Raw genomic sequence first — 22,218 nt, forward strand, 5'->3', positions numbered from 1 at the left:
GCAACCATTTATGATTGACACACCTGTCGCATCATGTGATTATTAAATATTAATTGTGGGGATCTCAATGCACCTGCTTCGCATTCATGTGCGCAGTACTCTAGTTAGTTGGATAGGATTCATAGGAATGATTATTTTGGGCATCTCATTTTTTTAACATCAAATTATATTCATTATTTTAATTTTTGTTTCTTTTTATTATATCCTATCATCTATTATATTTATATTTTTCTCTTTTTTATTTCCTTCCTGGCAAATAAGTTTTTGGATATCTAAAATTTATATTTTTTGTTAGTTTTACACTTTTAGCTGTATACAAAGGCACAACAGACTGGTTATAACCAAAAACAAAAAAAAGATCAAATGACAATGGATTATGGCAACAAATCATTTACACTGCTAATATCAGAATGTCAACACTTTGATTAGAGTACATCAATTAAAGATAATACAAAACAATGAAATAGCAAGCACAATACAGATGCAAAATGCTACACATACCAATATTAGATTTTGCCGTTGCTGCTACCCTGTCAACTTTGTACAAAAGAATACAAAACAATGTAGATCGAAGTTCTAAATTGCAGTCGCGGTCCAATTGTAATTTCTGTATGATCCTTGATAAATGGAAAATTGCAAAACAAATATGACTAATGCGACTACAATTGCAATTGTGGACCGTTTTTTAAAACTTGATCAAGATTGTCTCCCATGGTAAGAAGTAAGACTATCTAGTAATTATTTTACCAGCTCCTTGGGGATGAGATAACGAAATGTGAAGTTGTGTGGAATCCATTCTATGCTCTTCTTGGATTTTGCAAGGTCACATTTCTTAACATTCTTTCTTAGAGATTCAGGTAGAGACTGTTGGATCATCTCCATGGTACCAGCAGGGCACAAACCAGAGTCTTTGGTGAACGACTCTACAAGCTTTGGTAAAAGTATTTTTTGGTCCTTGCGTACCCCAAAGGTGGCTCGAATGTACTCTTCCTTTGCAACTTCTAGTTCTTGAGCCACTCTCTTCGGTGTATAAACACGTACCTGTCATAGTTTATGAAAAGATAAGCAACTATGTAAGTTAAGCAGGTAAAAAATGGTTAAGTAATGTTTATTCACTAGACCTTTTTAAAATGTAGTCAACTCTTGTACAGTAAAATCTACATTAGCTAACTAATTTAATTTTTCCAGATGTGATAGTAATATAGTCAAATGTAGGCATGACAACCACCATTTATAAGGGTGCAATTCCTGGAAGTGCAAACAATGTTGTGCACATAATAACTATACAAGTCTAAATGAAATTATTCCATGTTGTACTGATATGTGCTAATAGTGCTATGTTTTGTCTATTTGATGTGCCAGCGGAGAAAATAATTGCCCAAACAAATATCAAGTCTAATGAAAAACCGCATACAAGCACACACAGAAGAATTAGAATAAGTACCGCTGGGTCAGAATGGTTTCCTGAACAGAGTGCAAAGTGTAGAAGAGGCTCAGGATGCTCGATTGTGTATCCTTGTCGTCCATCTCCAGCTCTAAATTTTGTCCTTGGAGAAAAGAACAAGCGGAACCACTACAAGAGGATGCAAGTAAGAAGAAGTTCCCATATAAGTCACTCTGTAGGAATGTTACAAAACAAATACTTTGCATATTGAGAAGATATTTCAAAAAGATATTCTAAATGGCACAACATTCTTTTCTCTTTTAATTTTATGTTGGAAAGGTTGGGATTGTAAGCACCACCTGTCCAGGGCGTGGCATCCGGCACCCGAGTATAGTGTTCTGTATTGTGTCTGCACTCATTGTATGACCCCCAACATTATATGCAGCCTGCAAAATTGAACAAATCAGCAAAAGCGTATAGGCTAAATAGTTTCATCCTTTAATTGACTATTAAAATTACTACTCTTAGATTTTACCTTCAAAAGAAGGAAGGTTCTTTTCACGTTGTTTTGTGGAATTCCATAAGCCAAAAATGCCTATTAGAAACCAAAGAACATATGATAACCCCAATTAGTCAAGTGAGAGAAATGGACAACTATTACAGGCCAACATTGTTTTGAGTATAACCATTACATGCATCACCAAAGCATTGTGTATGTTGATCCAGAAAGCTAACTTCTCCTCGTGTTTCAACTTCCCAGGATCTACTTCTTCTAATTGACAAATGAGTGACCTGAAACAATATAGAAGTGCATGCCCATTATAACTCCAAGAAACTGAAGAATTCAACTAACAACTAAGTATTTTCCACTTGAAAGCTTCATGATCTCAACCGGATATTAATAAACTCACCTGAAATTCTGGAGCAACTGCTCAGTATCACCCAATTTCTGATTTTCCCTGTAAATCCATGATACCTCAACCATGGTGCTGTATGGCCCGCTAAACTCCTTGAGTCCTTCCACGTGGAAAGGATTGTCTAACCGCACATCAAAAGAGGAATTATTCCTGAACCCGGGACTCCACATATCTCCTTGATCTCCAATAGAAAATGCACTAGCTGAAGACAAGGATGAATTGGGAGATGAAAGACCAGGATTAGTAGTAGATGGATCTGCGAGTTTGCAATATATAGCTGATATACATTTGACCATATCCTCAGAAAGCCTATTGGGTGTATCTGGTATATGATCAGATATTCGGGTACCCAGATGTTCTGCCAGACTGATTATTCTTGTTGAAGCATCAACATTTTGGGCATACTGTAAAGATTAAACTGAGTCAAAATCCAAAGAAGGCCTCCAAAAAGATGATTCTCTGAATCTAGCACTGATATATTTACAAAGTGGACATAACAGAACTTCACAGTAAAATGAATACTGTTATGTGTTCTTTTAAAAGGATAAAAAACAAGTTAGGATAACCTATTTTATCAAGAATGGTATGATTGCATCAACTCAACGTGCTAGAAGCCATACTAAATACAAAAAAAAAAACATATGAAAGGAAATTACCATGAAGCTTGACTTACCTCCATCATGGACAGTGGTTGGGAATGACAAGCACGCAGAGATTCGGTTAATTTTTCTGCTTCAGGAGGAGATACTCTTGTAAATGCTGTACACTGGGATAATGATGAGTGGCATCGATATACACCTGAGTCTAAATGCTTTCCTTCTGGCAGATGTGCATTGAATTCTTTCTCCAGAGTCTCAAGTTCATATCCATTATATTCCTTTTGTAGAGTATCAGGCTCATGATCCATAGATTCTACTGCAGAGCATCCTCTTCTGGTTAAGACTTCAGGCTTAGATACTTCAATGAATCTTGCTCTAGGTGTTGTTGGAGATTTTACTCTTTCCTCCTTGATGAATGGAGCTACAGAGGGTAGTTGTTGATCAAATGCTTTACGATACAAGGAGAGAAGATATTGTTCCAAATACACAACTTCTAACTCTAACACAGCAATTTCTTTAATCAATTCGGACGTTGGCTGGAGTCAAAAAAGAAAAAAAGTCAAGACAAACAAAGCCATACGTGAGAAGAAAATCATACAGAGTTACAGACCTTGAATCCTAAATAGTGTATAATAATTTATGGGCAAAATAATCTTATGATTGCAGAGACATACATGGCAAGATTGAGCCACAAACTTTCATCATCAATCCTAGCATGCATAAAGAAAAAAATGTATGTACGTTTGCAACATCAATGTTTCTTTAATAAGAAAGCACATATAAGTCAGTCCATTAATTCTCGCGATAACGGGATAAAAAATCATAACATCAGAAGCAAATGCACATTTGTTGGCCCAAAATTATTTATTGGAGTTCTCACCTTGGGCAGTATCATGTTATTTGAATTAACGAGAGATGTAGGTCTGTATCCAAGAGCCTTCTCTAACGTGCATCTGACCTCAAATTGGTCTTGTAGTCTTTTCTCTAATTGTAGAATCTGTCACAATAAAATTTAGACAGAAAAGTAGCTAGACTTATCAGGTAGAAGTATGTTGAGCCACTAGAAAAATGTGAAGCAAGATTAAAAGAAAATGACTGATTGAACCAAACTGCAGAATATGGCTGCAACAGAATATGCACCAAAAGAATTGTGATCAACAGTTCTGGTGCTGTACCTCTTGCTTCAGAGTATGTTGAACATCATTCATAGGCATTTGTTTTTTCCTAGGTTTACCGCATTCTGTGAGGTACCCTGTATCCTGGAATCAGATCAATCAAACCCATACTTAGATGTGAAAATCTTCTAAATAACTGTCTAGATGTAATTCGTGCCTGAGGACCACATAGAATGATATTATCATATTAAATTGGACCATTATTGTCACAATTGTATGAGATGGAATTAATTTTGTCAAACGTGTGTTTTCCATAAATCCATTCTCTATTAATCCATGCCAAACATTAATTTGAAAAAATATGTTTTTTATAAAATTTCTGTCTGCCCTTGGCGTTTGTAATACATTACCAATACCAACTAGACCCCGCCCCCCCTCCTCAACAACAAAAAAGAAAAAACTAACATTTTTTAGCATCATAAATGGTTAACATTGTTTTTTATATGAATAGCACCTTCAAATTCCCAAGTCAAAAAGGCTGGAAAAAATGTGAAGGGGCAATATATCGATGAAATAAAGTAGTGATTGATTATACCAGATTTGTTCGATCTGAGGCCTCAAGGTGATTATCATCCTCTTCTCTTTTCTTATCAGGAAAGCTGCAATATAAAAACAGTAAAACACAGTTAATATATATAATAAGTTAATGTCCGGTTCTGTATTTTATTATGAATCCATGAAATTCCCAATTATCATCCTTTCTAAAGAGGTATGAGCCTTGAGTTTCATATATCTAAAGATGTATGAAACGGAAAGTACGGAGAAAACATAAAAGAACCCTCTTTAAGCAACTAGAGAAGCTAAGCATAAGAAAAAGACCTCTTTGAACGCTTGTGCCTTGGAATCAACCCTTCAAACCCCATGCCTAAAAGCCATTCAAAATCAGTCATTTCCAGTGAACCAAATACACAAACAACAACACCCAAGAAAAAGTTGAAAAGCAAAGCAACACAGGGTCACCATCCTACCCTGGAACATAGCAACCAAGAACTCAGGAAGAGAACACTTGAGCAACAATGCAATGAGCCACAAAGGCAGAAAGACTATATAGCCCAGATACCAAAATAGCCAAGAGATTCTACAAACTAAGTTCCAACACTTGACTTGATTTGACTAGTTGCATTTCAGCAGAGAAAAGCTTCCATAGTACTCACAAAAGGGATCATTTGCAGTGCCTGCTCCTAAATGCTAACACATCTTAGACATACATAAACATAACTATAATGGGGCAGTGCATAAAACCAAACCCACGAATGCGGAGAAAAGATTAATTAGCCTTTTGACCAATGACCCTTCTCTTTTGACAACCTCCCTCGTTGTTAATTGTTTTTTGCTATGCTCATAGCCTTTTTGTAAAGGGTGGCCTTTAGACCGGTGTGAAATGTCAAAACGTTTACCAAAAGTTTTTAACGAATCTCTCTGTAAAGCCTCTACAGATCCAAGGTCACCTTAGAGAAGAAGAAAATATAATAGTGCCTCAATACATATATAATGTTACATATTCATGAAGTTTTGCCGACATCTCATTCTTCGATGAACGCTTGCTCTTTTGTAGTTTGTAACATAAGGGTAGAAATATGTTAATTTATAAAACTAAATTCTCATAAATTATATCTCTCAGAAAATAATACGGAATGTTACTTAAAAATGTATAGTTTTGGTATATAATAAATGGGGTATAAATTTTCATTAATAGTGTAATAAATATCATGCATAAAATAGATTTTCTCATAATCAATTTTTTAAAACTGATTATTAATTAATAGTCAGTTTTAAACAATAACTATTTAACAATCAATTATTGGAATAATCTTTATTTACAACTAATTCAAATACACACTTATTAAATTGAAACACTCACTTATAACCCATTAAGGACCAAGTGGTGAGGAGAGTTTGGGTAAAAAGCATGATTACTCAAAAAAAAGACAACATTCACTTATTATAAGTCCACGTACATTTTCGCAAGTGCCTAATGTTAAGCTATCTCATTTACCCATTTCAATTTCGTATCCTTGCTTTGTGCACAATGCTTGCGCCAATCTTTTAATATTTCTAGTTTTTTTCCTTTTAGATTTAGAAAGTTTTATTTTCATTTGAATTAAAAAATAAATAAAAAACTTTTTAGATTTTTTTTATATATATTTTGACTCCTCTGTCACCGAGAAGCTTTGCCCCTGTTAATAATATTTAGAGATGAGTTACCAAAAGTCTCCTTCAGTAAAATAGATATTTTAGGAACATATATGATGATTGAGGTATCCTCTCGCATTGACTCTGTATATGACCCTATTTATGCATGTATAGGTGGCTATCTTATTTTCAATATTTTCTGCTCTCGTTGGTAAGAGTTGGTGTCCACCCTTTGTCTCATTTTCTTCAATTATTAAGCCCATTGATTTGATGCGACAAAATCAAGAACAATGAAAACGGAAATGAAGATAAGATAGTGGTTCATTTTTGGTTGAAGACATGCATTTTGACTGTGCCAACAGTGGCACCATTTATTTGTTTAGGTACACTGGATTAATCTCTGTAAAATTGATTTGATTTCTTTCATATTCGGTGAGGTTTTGTCATGTCCATTCATGAAAAAGGCATTTTGTTTGCAGTCCTAAGTTTTCACATTTTATTATAAGCAATAATGAGGAATTGAAACAAGTGACTAGGTAACAAAACAGTGGCTTAATTGCAAGAAAGAAAAAGGGTAGACCTCAAAAGGGATGAAAAATGCTTGAAAGGAATAGAGGTCTTGTGGGGTTTCTCTTTGTCTAAATGTTTTCTGAGGGACTTAGATGCCCCATATTGTCCTTTAGTATCAAAGAAACTAACGTTTGTCACAGAATCCACAAATATAATATGTTAATGGGACTTGACCTAGCTTTACCAAAACCAATACAAAAAGAAAAGGATGGGAGTGTGGTAAGGTGGCCAGTTTCTCTTTTTGTCGTCATATTAACCTACGGAGTGAGAAAGTTTCTTTTTTGCTGCACACTTGCTTAGACAGAGAAAAAGAGAAATGAAAAAGGAGAGCAAAAGCTGAATTGTTGAAGATAGGTGAGAGAAAATAACAAAGGGAGGAATTTGTTGGTATAATTTGTTCACATGCAATGTTATCTAATGCACATCTTATTATCTTCATAACTTTTCAAGATTGGAAAGAAAAAGAAAAAGGGGCACATAAGAAATGCACATTGTCCATATTTATCACAAGCATAACAAGTAAATTTCTACTTCTTTATTGAAATTGAGAGTCATCAATTCGGTTAAAGCATATAGCAAACATCTTTGGTAAGCTTAAGTGAGCTGAATAGTTATTTGCTCAGACAACATTATCTATTAGTTATGCTGTGGGGAAAATGACAAAGTATTTTAAGATCCAAACTTTGTTATCCTTTAAACTTGACAAAGTGACAAAATTTTAAGAGCCTCGTGAGGTTATTTTCTCAATAGACCGAGTGAAAACAAAACAAATATGCAGGGTTCTTCTTTGGACGCATACGATATTTTAAGCTTCACTACAGAGTCGAGAGAATTCTGGTCCCAATAAATAAACAAATGAAACTTCTATTTTATCTTATTGTGGAAATTTCATACAAGCCAGAAGGACATTTTCAATGGCACATAACACCAAGAAAACAAGAAAAAATAATGTGTAATAAATGGTTTGTTTCTGACCAAGTGAGGGGATTTTTTTTTTCTTCAAATCAATCTGACAGACATGCTTCCTAGATCCATGTAACCGTCTAAATTGTCTAATAACATTCTTTAATTGAGGATTACAAAACATAGCATCCGCAAGATAAGAATCTAAATTCACAGTTCTATATACATTACACACACCCAAGATTCTCCATAATTTTTTTGATAAAATCAGTTTATAATCAAACACAATACTAGGTTAGGTGAACATGCTTAATTAAATAGTAAAATAGATGCTAAACATAAATATTATAGCTAGATTGAAGACTTCTACTAGAGTGCAAACACAAACACTATACCAAATAGGATCTGAAAATTTTGATTTGGCTGTTTCACTTGCAGAGATAGTTAATTGAACAGATGGTGAACAATTTTGGATGAATTGATAAAAGACGACAAATTAGAAGTATTTCATGTGTGAGTAAATTCAAATGAAGCTTGGAGGGCCAGCATACCTTTCTGAAGAGTGGTACTTGTAATATGTGATCTTTTGTCGTTGTTCTTTTAGTCATATTATATTTAACTAGTATTGTTTGTTTTCATATCGGAAACAAACCTAGTTTTGAATATCATCGTAAAAGCAAATCAAAATTGGTTTTTGTATCAATTAGAGATACGAGATCGCCTTGTATACCATGTAACACAGTTATACAAGCTAGTTAGTTGGACAATAAAAAAATGCATTCGAAGAATAAATTTGAATAAATTTTGTACAACAAAAAAAAATGGAATGTGATATGTAATATACTCTAATACACTTATGATAGAAAGAAAGAGAGAAAATACAAAACAATAGTATATTTAAAAAAAAATATTGTATTGTTGATTATTTTGTATTATCTTTATTTTATTTTTTCATCCTATAAGCGTGTGTTTGCATTAGTTTTGAGACATGAAAATTCATGTTTAACGGAAAGCAATAAATTAAAATTTTCATGTAAATTTACTTGTAAACATGAAGAGAGAAAGAAAAATTACGTTTATAAATCAAAACCAAACACGCACTAATTCGAAAATTTAATATCTTTTTAGCCTTTTGTTGTTGGCATGTTGGTAAAATTCTCACTGGGGGCATCCATCTACTTCATGTCACTTTATGAGTACGTACAACGAATTAAAAGTGACTTTTGATACTAAAGTAGTACATATCTGTTTCTCAAATCATAAGAGCATGATGAAGTGCCTAAATCAAAGTTGTTGTTTCCAAAACTGTGAATCAGAAATTGGCTGGTGCAGCATCACGCATCTGCTACGAGTGAGGAATCTGATCTGATAAGTGTGCCTCGTAATGGCAACACCTAAATCCACCAATTGTGTCTATTAGCTAAACGTGGAGGGAAAGAACAGGGACACTGTGACTGATCATTGTCAGTGTGTGACTGCATGTCTTTTCTGTTCACCATTTTTAATTTAAACCGTGGTGAGTAGCATAACAAGTATGTAGTAAATGTTGAGTAATGATATAATCAAAATAAAAAATAAAAATGTTAATTACACTTTTTTTATTGCTAATACTCTCTTTAATATTATTATTGAAAATTATAATTTTGATGGGTCATACTACTAAATCAAGAGAGACCGTTAACTGAGATGGTACAAAAATCTCAACATAGATGCCTAATCTTATAGGAATTATGTTTATGATATAACCACAATAAAATATATAAGTGAGAGTAATTTCCCCTTTATAAACTTATTTTCTAAAGTTTAATTAGACTTAAACTCACGTTACAAATATTACTCTGCTTATCATCGTCAAAGAATGTTTACGAAAAAATGGTTTTAGTGCATTATTTTTCACGTCTTTTTGGCTTTGAGAAAGGCAAAGTAGAATCCGAATTGCGTGACATAAAAGGCGAACTATCCAAAGACGTTTAGACAAGGCAGTGAATGCCAATCGTAAATTACAAGCATAAGGCATCTCTCTCACTCTCTCTCTCTCTTTTCCTACTCATATACTGTCCCCACTTCTCTCACTCCAAAGATGGTCCAAGAACCATTATCTTAAAGGGTGCATATACCCTCCTCCAAGGGTCATAACCTAGTGGTTGAAGGTCCAAACCTAAAAAAATTTAATATTGTGCAATACTTTAAAGCATTAGCAAACCATCGCTCTCCAACAATGATTTCGATTAAAGTTTAGTTCATAGTAAGATGATTTATGTTTGAAAGATTTAATTTGTTTCAAATAATAATAAGAAAACAAAGGAGGGTTTGGAGTTGTGCATTGCAAAACCAAATACACTATAAAGTAAACTACTCCACGTTAAAGTTGGCACTGAAATGAATTTTCAGCCATTGAGATCACATAAAAATTTAGCAATAACAAATGGGTACTTTTGCAATAAATATATGATGATTTTGGCCAAAAGGGGACTGGCACCATGGTGGTTCCACTTCCACATGCTTTAACTTCAGTCACAGTCACAGCCTTGTGAAGAAGATGCATTGTTGGCTCCTAACGCTTTCTATGTTCCTTTCTTTCTCCCTGTATACACTTTTCTTGTCATGAAAGATCTTTTCTCCGAGTTCTCTTGTTGGTTACCCATGAAATTATGTCCTAATTTTCTCTTATTTTTCCGGTTTAAAAGAATTTAGGAAAATTAAGGACTATATAATATAACCACTAGAATAAGTATAATAATGAAAGTTAGAATAATATACACAAATTTTTAATTCAAACTTTATTGTCGTCATTTTAATTTTTACTTAAACTTAATCTTTAAATTTATGGTGTATCGTGTGGACTTGAATGCTCTCGGTGGAATACCGAGACCCTAAGGAAACCCCCAAGTCACCAAACATATCATTCCAAAATAAGCTGCAGTCACCAAACACCCAAATGATACAATTTTGAAGTTGAAAAATTAATTCTTACACATTACAATAAGAAAAGTACAACTTCTAAAGTATGTAGTTCAAATTAGTTTAAGTACACTTCTCAATTATACTTAACGGTTCAAAATTAATTCTGATGAATTAATCTTATCAAACTTTAAACAAAGGGTCAGTGAAATTCTTACATTTATGGCATGTATGAGGTATCCATGCACCTTCCCTATGAATCAGTAATGATATATCGGTGCAATAAAAGTTTTATTACTTTTGACAATTGTTGACTGCAGCATGACATGAGAATAATGGGCTATGAAGTACGTTTGACTAAAACAAAGGAAGTAACATGATGCATCATGTTTCCTAAAATCCTACCCTCAATCATTGTGCAAGCTGTTCTCAACATGTATCTAAAATTGAAACTAAGGGACAACAAAACTGTTGTTCAACCATTAGAGATAAATGAACATTAGGATATATGGTTAGAAGAAAAAAAGTGGCAAAAGGAAAAGAACTGAGTTATTCATAAACAAAGTAGGAGAATATAATCTACCCTACTTTCAACTCTTTTTAAGCAGATAGTGTCTCTTCCCTTTTGGCAATTGTAACATTTAAAAGGAAAAGAGGCAAATAGAATAAAGTGTTCCTGAAAAGAAATAGTGATTGCTGATTCATGTGGAGGAAAAGCCCATTGTGTTAGCTATTAAAAGCAATTAGCATCTGATTCCACAAGTGTTAATTAGATCAATTCGTTGCAAGAAAAAATACAGCAAATTATGCTTGTCTAGTGACTCGTTAAGAATAGAATAATGCTAAGGACAAAACTAATTAATTAAGTCAAACAAAAAATCCATCAAAGTGACTTTCTTTTGAGTAGTTAGTGATCATGTGACCACCAAACCAAAGGAACAACTATAATCTAACGTATAAATAAAAATAACCGTTACATATTAGTTATTATTCAGAGCTACCAATCCCATTATTATTTATTACTTAGTGGCGAACCTAAACTAAACTGTTTCAATGGTAGGGAGGGTGGGTGAGGGGATCGACACTTTATTTGCAAACTGCAACTTGAATTGAATCTAAGCAGATGAAGTTGTTGGGCCACTAAATCCAAAATGGGTTGTCGTCAAAACTTGATTAAACTAAAAAAAAAATCAGTAGTTATGTTTGGATGGAAAAATTTTAATTTTACAGAAAATATAAGATTTTCAAACTTAAATTTTTAATATAATGTTAATTTATTATTAAATATTTTGTTTGTAAATTAATTTGAAATTCTTAAATTTTAAATTATTTGTTTAATTGGATCGGGCAATTTAGTTTTTATGCAAAATTTATATTTATGAATTAAAAATTTTAATAGAAACTTTGCAAAAATAAATATTAGACAATTGTTGAATACTTAATACTATAAAAATAATTGAGTGACGGATATTGAATACTTAGAACATGTTTCAGTATAAGAACTAGAAAGGCTATTAAAAGTTTTTCTACTTAAAAATAATCTTCTTTATTTTTAGTAGATACGCTCTCAAAAAAATTTCTAAATTATATTTAAACAGGTTCATACTTAATTTTAAATATATGTTTGAATATTATACTAGTGTCCCTTAATTTTAAACATCAATACTTTTGGATAATTTTAAGCATTAATAATCTTTTCATAAATCAATTAATTTAGTTTTCATGATATATATATTTTTTTTTTCATTTTCAAATCAAATTTATGGAATTTATATGTCCATTTTGTACAAGAAGAAAAAAACTTGTATAATATGACTTTAATTTGTTGATTTTTCTTGTATGCGGAATTTTTTTTGGGTATATTTTTACATATATTTTAAATAAAATAAAATATGATTATATCTTTAAAATTGTCGAAAACTTATAGAAAATTTTAATATTTTTTTCTCCATATTTTCGTACAAACTTCATTTTGTATGAAAAAAATTACAAATAAACTCTCCATTTTTTATTTAATTGTGTTACGGAGAAAGGAGTGTTATTAATGAATACTAAGGATAAAATAAATAAATAAATAAATAAGCGATAAAAAAATTTATTTTTACACCAGAGATAAAAAACTTAAGCAGTGTTATTAATGACGTAAAAATATATACTTTAATAGAATTAAAGGTAATTTATTTAAAAAATAATTAATATTTAAATAGTATGATTAAAAATTTAAAACTTTCCTAAAAATAAAACTAGTTATCAAAATAATTATATCTTATCACGCATTATAAACTTAATTATTTTATCTTTTTCAATTTATTTTTTATGCTCCATTGCTGAATGTGTGTAATTCCATTCCCTTAATTTTATGAATTAAAAAATTTAATTGAAATGTATGTGAAAGATTAATTAGAATGAAGTTGTCATCTTATCTCCTTTTTTTTTCTTAAGGGGGTGTATTGAATTAGGATTTTAAAGGACTTTTCTAGTTAAAAAAAATCATGCGGATTTTAAAAGACTTTGCAGGATTCTCATGACTTTTAAAATTTTGTAAGATTCTACAAGACTTAAAATTAGGATTTTAATGGATTCTGCAAGACTTTTAAATCAGGATTTTAATGAATTCTGTAGGATTTTGTAGGATTTTAATAGATTCTACATTTAGTTTGCTAATTGACCCATTAGCATCACACAATTCACTTTTTATAGCATCCACTATCAATTGTAATAATTCATCGGGATCCTCTTTGGTCTAAGCTTCATAGTTTTCTTTCTCTTTTCATTTTCCTTTATTATTTCCGGGGCCTCCTTGTCTCCGCTTCTCAAAATTTCTATTTCTTCTCTCTGAAAAGCTTATTCTAAAAAGATTGATATCAAGAAGCTCAAAATGGAAACATTCTAGAAGATTCCTTGTTACTTGATCTAGATTCTTATTGTATATGCGTTTATAAGAGTTTTTTTAATATAGAAACTTTCAGAAACTTTTCTATGCTTATATCAAAATAGGTTCTTAACTGCTTGAAACTCAGACATTAGGAAAAAAAAATTTCCTATCTCTTTTTTCTTCTCTTTCTCCTTTGGCCATTTTATTTTGTTCTTATATATATATATATATTTTTTAAATAGTACTTGTTTTTAGTTATTATTATTTGATTTTAGTCCTCTAATATTTTTTTTTCATTTTTGTCCTTGTAATATATGAGTAATTTATTTTTAGTCCCTGTCATTTTTTAAAGGAACTAACTTGAAATTAATAGAATAATATAAGGGCTAAAATAAAAATTAAACATATTATAATTCTTAAAATAAAACAACAAGGACCAAAAATTAAAAAAAGAGAAATTTTACAAAAGACTATTTATAAAAAAAAATTACAGAACCAAAACTAAAAAAAAAATGACTTTGACATTGTTGATCTTGATGGGTAATTAAATTTATTATTTGCTATAGTTGTTGGTGAGGGAATGGATCTCATATAAACATATACATGTGGTAATGTGGATGAGTGGAAATATGTGTTGAAGATGTTGATCTATTATCTGTATTTATATAATTTCTCTTGTTATTAAGAATGGTTGTTGTTGTTGTATATAAGTTGTTTGCATGGCTTTGTTATGTTGGACTTGCTTTGGGACTTGCCAAAGCTCACATAATTTTGTGTTATTTTGTATAGATATGGACCTGTCTTATACTTCATAAAATAGTGTTTGTTATCCCATAGTTATTTTTGTGAATTTTTTTTGAAAGATCTATATAAACTGCCAATAATATATAAAACTCCTAAAACAGCTGTCAAATGTATATATAAAAAATTTGGAAATTTTGTTACTCTTATAGACATTTGGAAAGCTGCTATTCTATGTGGAAAAATGTGTAAGTCATTGAACATGATGTCAAGTTGAAGAATTTTAAGATATAGGAAAGTTAATTATTAGTAAACTTGAAAATAAATTAAGTTAAAGGGTTGAAAAATTTTATAGAAATTAAAAACAATGTTGTTTTGCCTCATTAGAACTAAATATGGTTGGTTTTATAATTAAAACTACTATATAGAAATTATAATGATTTTGGAAGCCAACGGACACTAGTTTTGGAATAAAATCCAAAATAAATAATATAAAGGGTAATTATGTAATTTTCTATTAACTTTGATGGTGGGCTTTTCAGCCAAAAAAAAAAAAAAATTACTGAAAGAAATTAATTAAAAAATTAATTACCAAAATGAGTTGTTTTTTCCATGTAGGAGAGAGAGGATTCAAAAAACGTCATTATATGTGACGTTTTCTTTAGACAAGCTACCTCCATTCATGTTGTGTTATATGTGGTGTGCATGGGTTCCATGTATAAGGGAAAAAGTCACCATGGTGGACGTTTTCTTTCCAAATTTCTTCAAATAGAAGACGTCAACATGCTAGACGTCTCGTAGCACAAATTTTTCTTAATGAACGTCATCCATGTGAACATCTTGCGAATGATGGTTTTTGTTTAAAACGTCATCACAAATGACGTCTGGTTTGTCTTGTTTTGGCCCATGAAAGTGGGAATCTTGGCAGTAATAAGAGTCTGGGAACCTTAGCAATAAGACGACTCTGGGATGAGCGTGATAGTAGTCAGTACGGTGAGAATCTTGGCTTTGTGTTATGGTTTAAAAATGTCTACCTGTTTAACGTTTTGTAAGAATCTTGTTATCCTGTGACTGTCCTTAACTCCCCTGTGATTTTTATGGTGTATTTCTGTGAATCTTTAGTCTCATAATTGTGGCTCCCATGAGTTTCCTTTGTATAGTAGCATGCATTATAAATAAGCGTATGAGGTTTGCATTTTTCATCTTTGTATATGAAGTTTGCATTGTTGTTCATATCTCCATTTCATCTCTTAATATTTTTCTTATTGTTTTTGTGTGTCGTAAAATTTATTTTGATTTAAAAAATGTCTTTCATTTGCTTATTATATTATAATGGTAGTAGAATTAATAATGAGCAAGGTTGCATTTTTATAGGTGACACAAAAATAATTTTTGTAAATTGTGGATTGGATTTTGAATCTTTAAAGAAAAAAATTCATGCAAAGTTGAAATTGCATCATAACCAAATTATTTATAGCATCACTTGCAGATATTTGCATTGTTTGAATCCTATTTTTTATCTAGCTGGAGAAATTATAGATGATGAAGATGTTGCGTGCATGCTTGATAGTTTTGAACGGCAAGGTCATATGACTATGGTAGAATTATATATTAATATTGATATTGTTGGCACATCTTCTTTTTCGTTTCAAATATTAACTAGAACAGAAGAAGCACATGAACCTCCAGTTTTGACACAATCAAACGTAATGAATAGTGACCATCAGTTTGAGCAAAGAATTTCGCCACCAACAAATCATCCTGATTCAAACGTTGATTTTGCAACAAACTTAAGTGACGATGATGAAAATAATGTTGAATAAGATGATGAAATTGGAGATGATAACTCATCTGATGATGAAATTAATGTTGAAGTTGAGCCTCCCAGAATGAACAAATCAGGTAATTACAGTTTTTTTCTATCAACATTTTAATTTAGTAATATTTATTATTGATATTGTGCCTCTTCTAACCATGTAGGTCCATCACAACCTCCATCTTGGAGCAATACTCCACATTATAGTTACATCGATTGGTCTCATCTAGATCAAGAGATATGGTATAGTGGGTTAGATGTTCCCAATTCTTAGCGCATTAGGGATGAGTGTAATAACCCAATTTCATCTTAAATCATATTAAAAATAATTAAAAAGAGAGAAAGACAAATTATGAAAATAGAGATTCATTTTGTTTTCTAAAAAATGTTTATAAAAGGATAAAAAATGAATGAAGGAATAATAAGAAAACAAAACAAAAGTTTTTCTTTTTTTTTTAAAAAAAAAAAGATGAATTGATAGGGAAATGAAAGCAGTGATTTTGGTTAAAAAAAATAGATCTTTTCCATTTAATGCTGGAGATACGCATGGACATGGAAGATATGTTTTTATGGTTTCACCTAAGGAATTAACAAAAAATGACTCTAAATCTCCTTTTAGATTTTTTTCCTTTGACGGGCCTGACACGTATAAAACATATTGTAAAAAAGGGAGAGCATTTCATGTAAATAGGAGGGATTGAAGAAGACGAGGGGAGATTGTTGGGATAAATTTCTTAAGCCAAATAGAAATTTTCCATTAATCAATATTAAGAACCGTTGTCTCAGATTACAGAGCTAATGTTAATAATACGTACCTGTATCCATTGACGTTGATCAAAAGGTTGCAGCGGAATAGTCTTTTGGTGCAATGATCTTCCTCAAGCCAAATCACTGAATTCCTTGATGGGACTTGATGTTACTCTTCTGATGGGGAGACAGAGAGACGTGTGTTTCTGATTTGACATGTTGGGGACCATGACCATCTTTATGACTTTAAACCTATTAGGGTTCCCATTAACCCCTAACGGGCCGAATCTGGTTTCCATTTATTTGGGTCCATATCAGTTTTTCCTGTTGGTAGTCTAAATGCTCACTAAAATTAGATCACTTTTATTGAGCCTAACTAAATGTAAATAACTAATATAAATACTACAAATAATATATGCAGCCCACAATAATTATTAGAAATAAAATTTCTAACAATCTCCCACTTGGGCTTTATATTCATTTAAGTATTTATATCACAAAAATCTTTAGGCGCGCAACCGTATGTTATTTACTTTTAGACTCCCCTTAAACAATCTGGTCCATCTCATACAACAACAGGGAACCACTACAGCTTTCATCACTATCTAATGTGACTAAACCATAATGATCACCACAATTGTATGCACTCAATGACATAGATCAAATATGGATAAGTGGCATAGAAATTACATGCAACGTGATCTTAGTCATGTCTATTTCCAACTGGTCCAAACTTTATTCTTTATAGAGATCCATTCAAAATGCAACATATATATATTGCACAAAAACAAGTTCAGAATAAAATTATAAACATCAACTTTATTTCTGTAGAAAATCCAAATAATACAAATATCTGGAAAAAATAAAAATAAAGAAGACACAACATAAATGAGACTCCCACTAAACTAAGGTACTATAAGGAATTACACCCATATGAGCAGTGTGCTCATGAAAGACTTTAGGCACCAAACCCTTAGTAAGTGGATCAGCTAGCATAAAATTAGTCCCTATATGTTCTATAGAAATTTGCTTATTCTGAACTCTTTCCTTAACAACCAGAAACTTTATATCAATAAATTTTGACTTGGTTGTACTCTTATTATTATTGGAATAAAGAACTGCAGAGTTATTATCACAATAGATTTTCAATGGTCTTTCAATGCCATTAACCACACGTAAATTAGTGATAAAATTTTGCAGCCATATCCCATGGTTGGATGCCTCAAAACAAGCAATGAACTCCGCAACCATGGTTGATGAAGCTATAATAGTCTGTTTAACAGACTTCCAAGAGATAGCTCCTCCAGCCAACATAAAGATGTATCCAGATGTGGAGCGTTTACTGTCTTGACATCTGGCAAAATCAGAGTCTGAGTATCCAATGATCTCTAAACTATCAGACTTCTGATAAGTGAGCATATATCCTTTTGTTCTCTTCAAATAGCGCATTACACACTTTACTGCTTTTCAATGCTGTATCCCAGGATTACTTAAGTATCTGCCCAAAACTCCCACTATAAATGCAATATCAGGACGAGTATAAACTTGAGCATACATTAGACTTCCCACAGTTGAAGCATAGGGAATCTTTTGCATCTCATTTCTTTCAAGGTCATTATTAGGGCACTGTTTGAGGCTAAATTTGTCTCCCTTGGCTATAGGGGTATCTCCTAGTTTACTATCTTTCATGTCGAATCTATCTAAAACTTTATCGATATAATTCTCTTGTGATAACCTTATGATACCATGAGAACGATCTCTTAGTATCTTAATACCTAATACAAAAGAGGCTTCACCAAGATCTTTCATTTCAAAATTCTTTGTTAAAAATCTCTTGGTTTCGTGCAATAAGCCTATATCGCTGCTGGTAAGCAGTATATCATCAACATATAACACCAAGAATATATATTTACTCCCACTAAACTTATGATAAACACAATCATCAAGTATATTTGCCTCAAAACCATATGAGGTAATAACTTGATGGAACTTGTGATACCATTGACGGGAAGCTTGTTTAAGACCATAGATGGATTTCTTTAGTTTGCATACCATGGACTTTGAGTCACCAGACACAAAATTTTCTGGTTGCATCATATAAATCATTTCTTTAATGTCACCATTTAGAAACGCAGTTTTAACATCCATCTGATGGAGCTCTAAATCATAATGAGCTACGAGTGCCATTATTATTCTAATAGAATCCTTTGAAGAAACCGGAGAAAAGGTTTCTTTGTAATCAATGCCTTCCTTTTGAGTGAAACCTTTAGCAACTAAACGAGCCTTATATCTCTCGATATTACCTTTTGAATCCCTCTTGGTTTTAAATATCCATTTACAACCAATAGGTTTAACACCTTTAGGTAATTGAACGAGATCCCAAACATCGTTGTCTTGCATAGATTTCATCTCATCCTTCATGGCATCAATCCACTTTTGAGAGCTAGAACTTTGCATAGCTTGACAGAAGTTGATTGGATCATCCTCTGTTAAACCAATAACATCCTCATGTTCTTGAAGAAACACAATGTAATCATCTGGAATTGCACTTTTCCTTTCTCTAGTGGATCTCCTTAATGGCACTTCTTGAGATTGTTGAGCTTGCTCTATAGGTATTTGAGGGAGAACCTCAATATTGTCTTGTGTAGGGACAATGTCAGGAATAACTTCATGATTGTCACCTATTACTAGGGTAGGTACTGGAATAGTAATAGGCACGAGGACTTGATCACTGTCAATGACAGGTTTTTCCTCAAAGACAACATTTCTTATGTTCTCTTCCTTCCCAAACTCAACATCCTCGAGGAATCTCGCATTCCCTGTCTCAAAGAATGATCTAGTAGTGGGATTGTAAAATTTATAGCCCCGAGAGCATTCAGGATAACCAACAAAATAAAAGCTAACAGTCCTTGACTCCAGCTTGCTTTCATATGTGGCCTATAAGGACGCGCTTCAGTCGGACAACCCCAAATGTGTAAATATTTTAGACTTGGCCTTTTACCCGTCCATAGCTCATAAGGAGTTTTGTTAACTGCTTTACTTGGTACCCTATTTAGGATGTAGACTACAGTCTTAAGCGTTTCTCTCCACAATGACTCTAGTAAGGAAGAATGACTAATCATACTTCTCACCATATCCTTAAGAGTCATGTTTCTACGTTCTGCAACACCGTTCATGCTTGGTTCCCAGGCATAGTATACTGAGGAACGATGCCACATTCCCTTAGGAAAAGCGCAAAAGGCCCTGGACGTTGTTCACGTGATCCATCATATCTACCGTAATATTCACCACCACGATCAGATTTGACGGCCTTAATTTTCTTTCCAAGTTGAAGCTCAACTTCAACTTTAAAAGATTTGAAAACATCTAGGGATTGAGACTTCTCATGAATTAAAAATAGGTAGCCGTACCTTGAATAATCATCTATGAACGTAATGAAATATTGTTGTCCATTCCAAGATGCCATAAGGAATGGTCCACAAATATCTGTGTGAATTAATTCCAAAACGTCCTTAGCCCTTTCGGCACCTAATTTTCTAGAATTTGTTTGTTTACCCTTAATACATTCAACGCAAACCTCAAAGTCTGACAAGTTAAAGGGTTCAAGAATCTCATCCGACACAAGCCTCTGAATTCTCTGTTTAGAGATATGGCCTAAACGCTTACGCCATAAAGTGGCTGAGTTCTCATTTATTTTACGCTTCGTACCACGAGAATCAATGTTAAAATTTTCTTTATTGGAACTAACTACATCTAGTAAGTATAAATTATTAATTAAAGAACCAGAACCAACAACATTTGAATTTTCATAGAGGCTAAATTTATTATTTCCAAATGAACAAGAAAAACCAAATTTGTCCAACTAGAAATAGAAATTAAATTCCGCCTAAAAAATGGTACAACAAAAGTCTCAAATAAATCCAAATGAAATCCATTTTTTAATTGTAATCTAAATGTTCCAATAGCCTCCACTGTGACCTTGTTGCCATCACCCACATATATAAATATTTCATTATCACTTGGCGGTCGGCTTCAAAGGCAACCCTTTCTTTACACGCCAAGAGGCGTACTTGGGACACTCTTTCTTCATGTGCCCAAGCTTCTTGCAGAAGAAGCAAGTAGGTGTGTTCTCATCCTTTTTGACTTTCTTTAGTTGAGAAGTCCTTTCTACAACATCCTTATTATTCTTTCTCTTCCTATTCTGAGAGCTTGACGCTAAATGAGCACTTTCAGTCTTTTCTCTTTGTTGCCTTTCCTCCTCTTGCACACAGTGAGAAATCAATTCATTCGAGGTCCATTTATCTTTCTGAGTATTATAACTCACCTTGAATTTTCCAAAGTGTGTAGGAAGAGAAATCAAAACTAGATGCACGAGCAAGTCATCAGACAACTCTAACTTTAGTGCTTTTAGTTTTGACGTGAGATTAGACATTTCCATAATGTACTCCCTTATGTTTCCTTTACCTTTGTATCTCATAGAGATAAGTTTAGCAAGCAAAATGCTTGCATCAGCTTTCTCATTACTGGTAAAATACTGCTCAACAGCATCAAGGAAACCTTTAGCATTGTGGCTCTCAGAAATAGAGCCCCGAAAAAATTCTGGAACAGATCGCTTCATGATCATCAAACACATTCGGTTTGAGCGTTCCCACTTTTCAACCTTATCCTTATCCGGGTTTTCTGAATTTGGAGTGGATTTCTCAGCCCGAAGTGCAAGATCAAGATCCATGCAGCTAAGAATTATCTCAACTGCTTCCTTCCAGGCCTTAAAGTTTGTCCCAATAAGCATGGGTATACAATTAATTTGAGCAGATAAGTTAACAGCACTAGCAACAGCAACTATAATAGAACATAGAAAAAAATTAATTTAATTACATGCTCATAAAGTAAAGTAAAATAAATAAAACATGCAGATTATTTACATAATAGACCCATTACAAGATACCGAGCACAACATTAATTCTTTATCTTTGGACATACAAATCAACTTGTTAGTGGTACTCTCAATGCAATGATCAAATATTGATAATTAATTCTGTCAAATAATAGCCTTTCTTTGGACCGACTATTATTCACATGATTGTAACTTTATAATTGTCACATATTTATCATCACAGGCATGTTATTATTTGGCCAAATTGTGTCTTCCTTTAGGATCATCACAAATCGCATAAATAATCTCATACTAACGTCTATTGTAATTTTTAATCAAATTAATTTCTATAATAGGGATTGCTTTGGCAATATATTACATCAATTTATTTAATTAAAAATTACCAGACAAATTAATTAATAAAGAGGGTCTATAATCTGCCAACATTCGCGCTCAAATTTGATATATAAAAAAAATATCAATTTAAATTTGAACATAACATCAATCAAATTTCAAGAAAATAATTCTTACGCGAATGCCATTAAAAAAAATCGATAATGTGAAATTCAATATATTAATCATAT

The 22,218-nt window shown here is 32.4% G+C and overlaps 1 protein-coding gene and 1 long non-coding RNA gene across 4 annotated transcripts; one reads left to right on the forward strand and one right to left on the reverse strand.

Moving 5' to 3' along the window:
- Positions 1 to 355: 355 nt before the first annotated feature.
- LOC109816178 (uncharacterized) lies at positions 356 to 5,621 on the reverse strand. Of its 2 annotated transcripts, none has more exons than XM_020381074.3 (12): positions 5,044 to 5,616; positions 4,895 to 4,940; positions 4,611 to 4,674; positions 4,076 to 4,159; positions 3,781 to 3,897; positions 2,975 to 3,436; positions 2,296 to 2,705; positions 2,077 to 2,176; positions 1,920 to 1,979; positions 1,744 to 1,830; positions 1,445 to 1,573; positions 356 to 1,041 (listed from the first exon to the last, which is right to left on the reverse strand). In XM_020381074.3, exons 1-12 carry the CDS (start codon positions 5,051 to 5,053, stop codon positions 739 to 741), a joined length of 1,872 nt encoding a protein of 623 aa, XP_020236663.1. In that variant the 5' UTR covers positions 5,054 to 5,616; the 3' UTR covers positions 356 to 738. The 2 variants fall into 2 exon arrangements, with proteins under 2 accessions (XP_020236663.1, XP_082924543.1); XM_083068417.1 differs by having other exon boundaries at positions 857 to 1,041; positions 1,445 to 1,617; positions 5,044 to 5,621.
- An 8,833-nt stretch (positions 5,622 to 14,454) lies between these two features.
- Positions 14,455 to 17,892, forward strand: LOC145955302 (uncharacterized). Of its 2 annotated transcripts, none has more exons than XR_014431929.1 (3): positions 14,455 to 15,191; positions 15,862 to 16,100; positions 16,179 to 17,892. It is a non-coding gene; the product is annotated as an uncharacterized LOC145955302 (long non-coding RNA). The 2 variants fall into 2 exon arrangements; XR_014431928.1 differs by having other exon boundaries at positions 14,458 to 15,191; positions 15,867 to 16,100.
- The last annotated feature ends 4,326 nt before the right edge of the window (positions 17,893 to 22,218 follow it).

The sequence above is a fragment of the Cajanus cajan genome, chromosome 2 (genome assembly GCF_000230855.2).
Source record: "Cajanus cajan strain Asha chromosome 2, NIPB_CcT2T_4, whole genome shotgun sequence".
In the NCBI taxonomy this organism is placed as follows: Eukaryota; Viridiplantae; Streptophyta; class Magnoliopsida; order Fabales; family Fabaceae; genus Cajanus; species Cajanus cajan.

Excerpts from the sequence above, each read along its gene's own strand:
- LOC109816178 (XM_020381074.3), bottom strand. Across the intron at positions 4,675-4,894 it reads AGGCACAAGCGTTCAAAGAG|CTTTCCTGATAAGAAAAGAG; the intron begins GTCTTTTTCTTA and ends TTTATATTGCAG. Across the intron at positions 1,980-2,076 it reads ACAATGCTTTGGTGATGCAT|GCATTTTTGGCTTATGGAAT; the intron begins GTAATGGTTATA and ends GGTTTCTAATAG.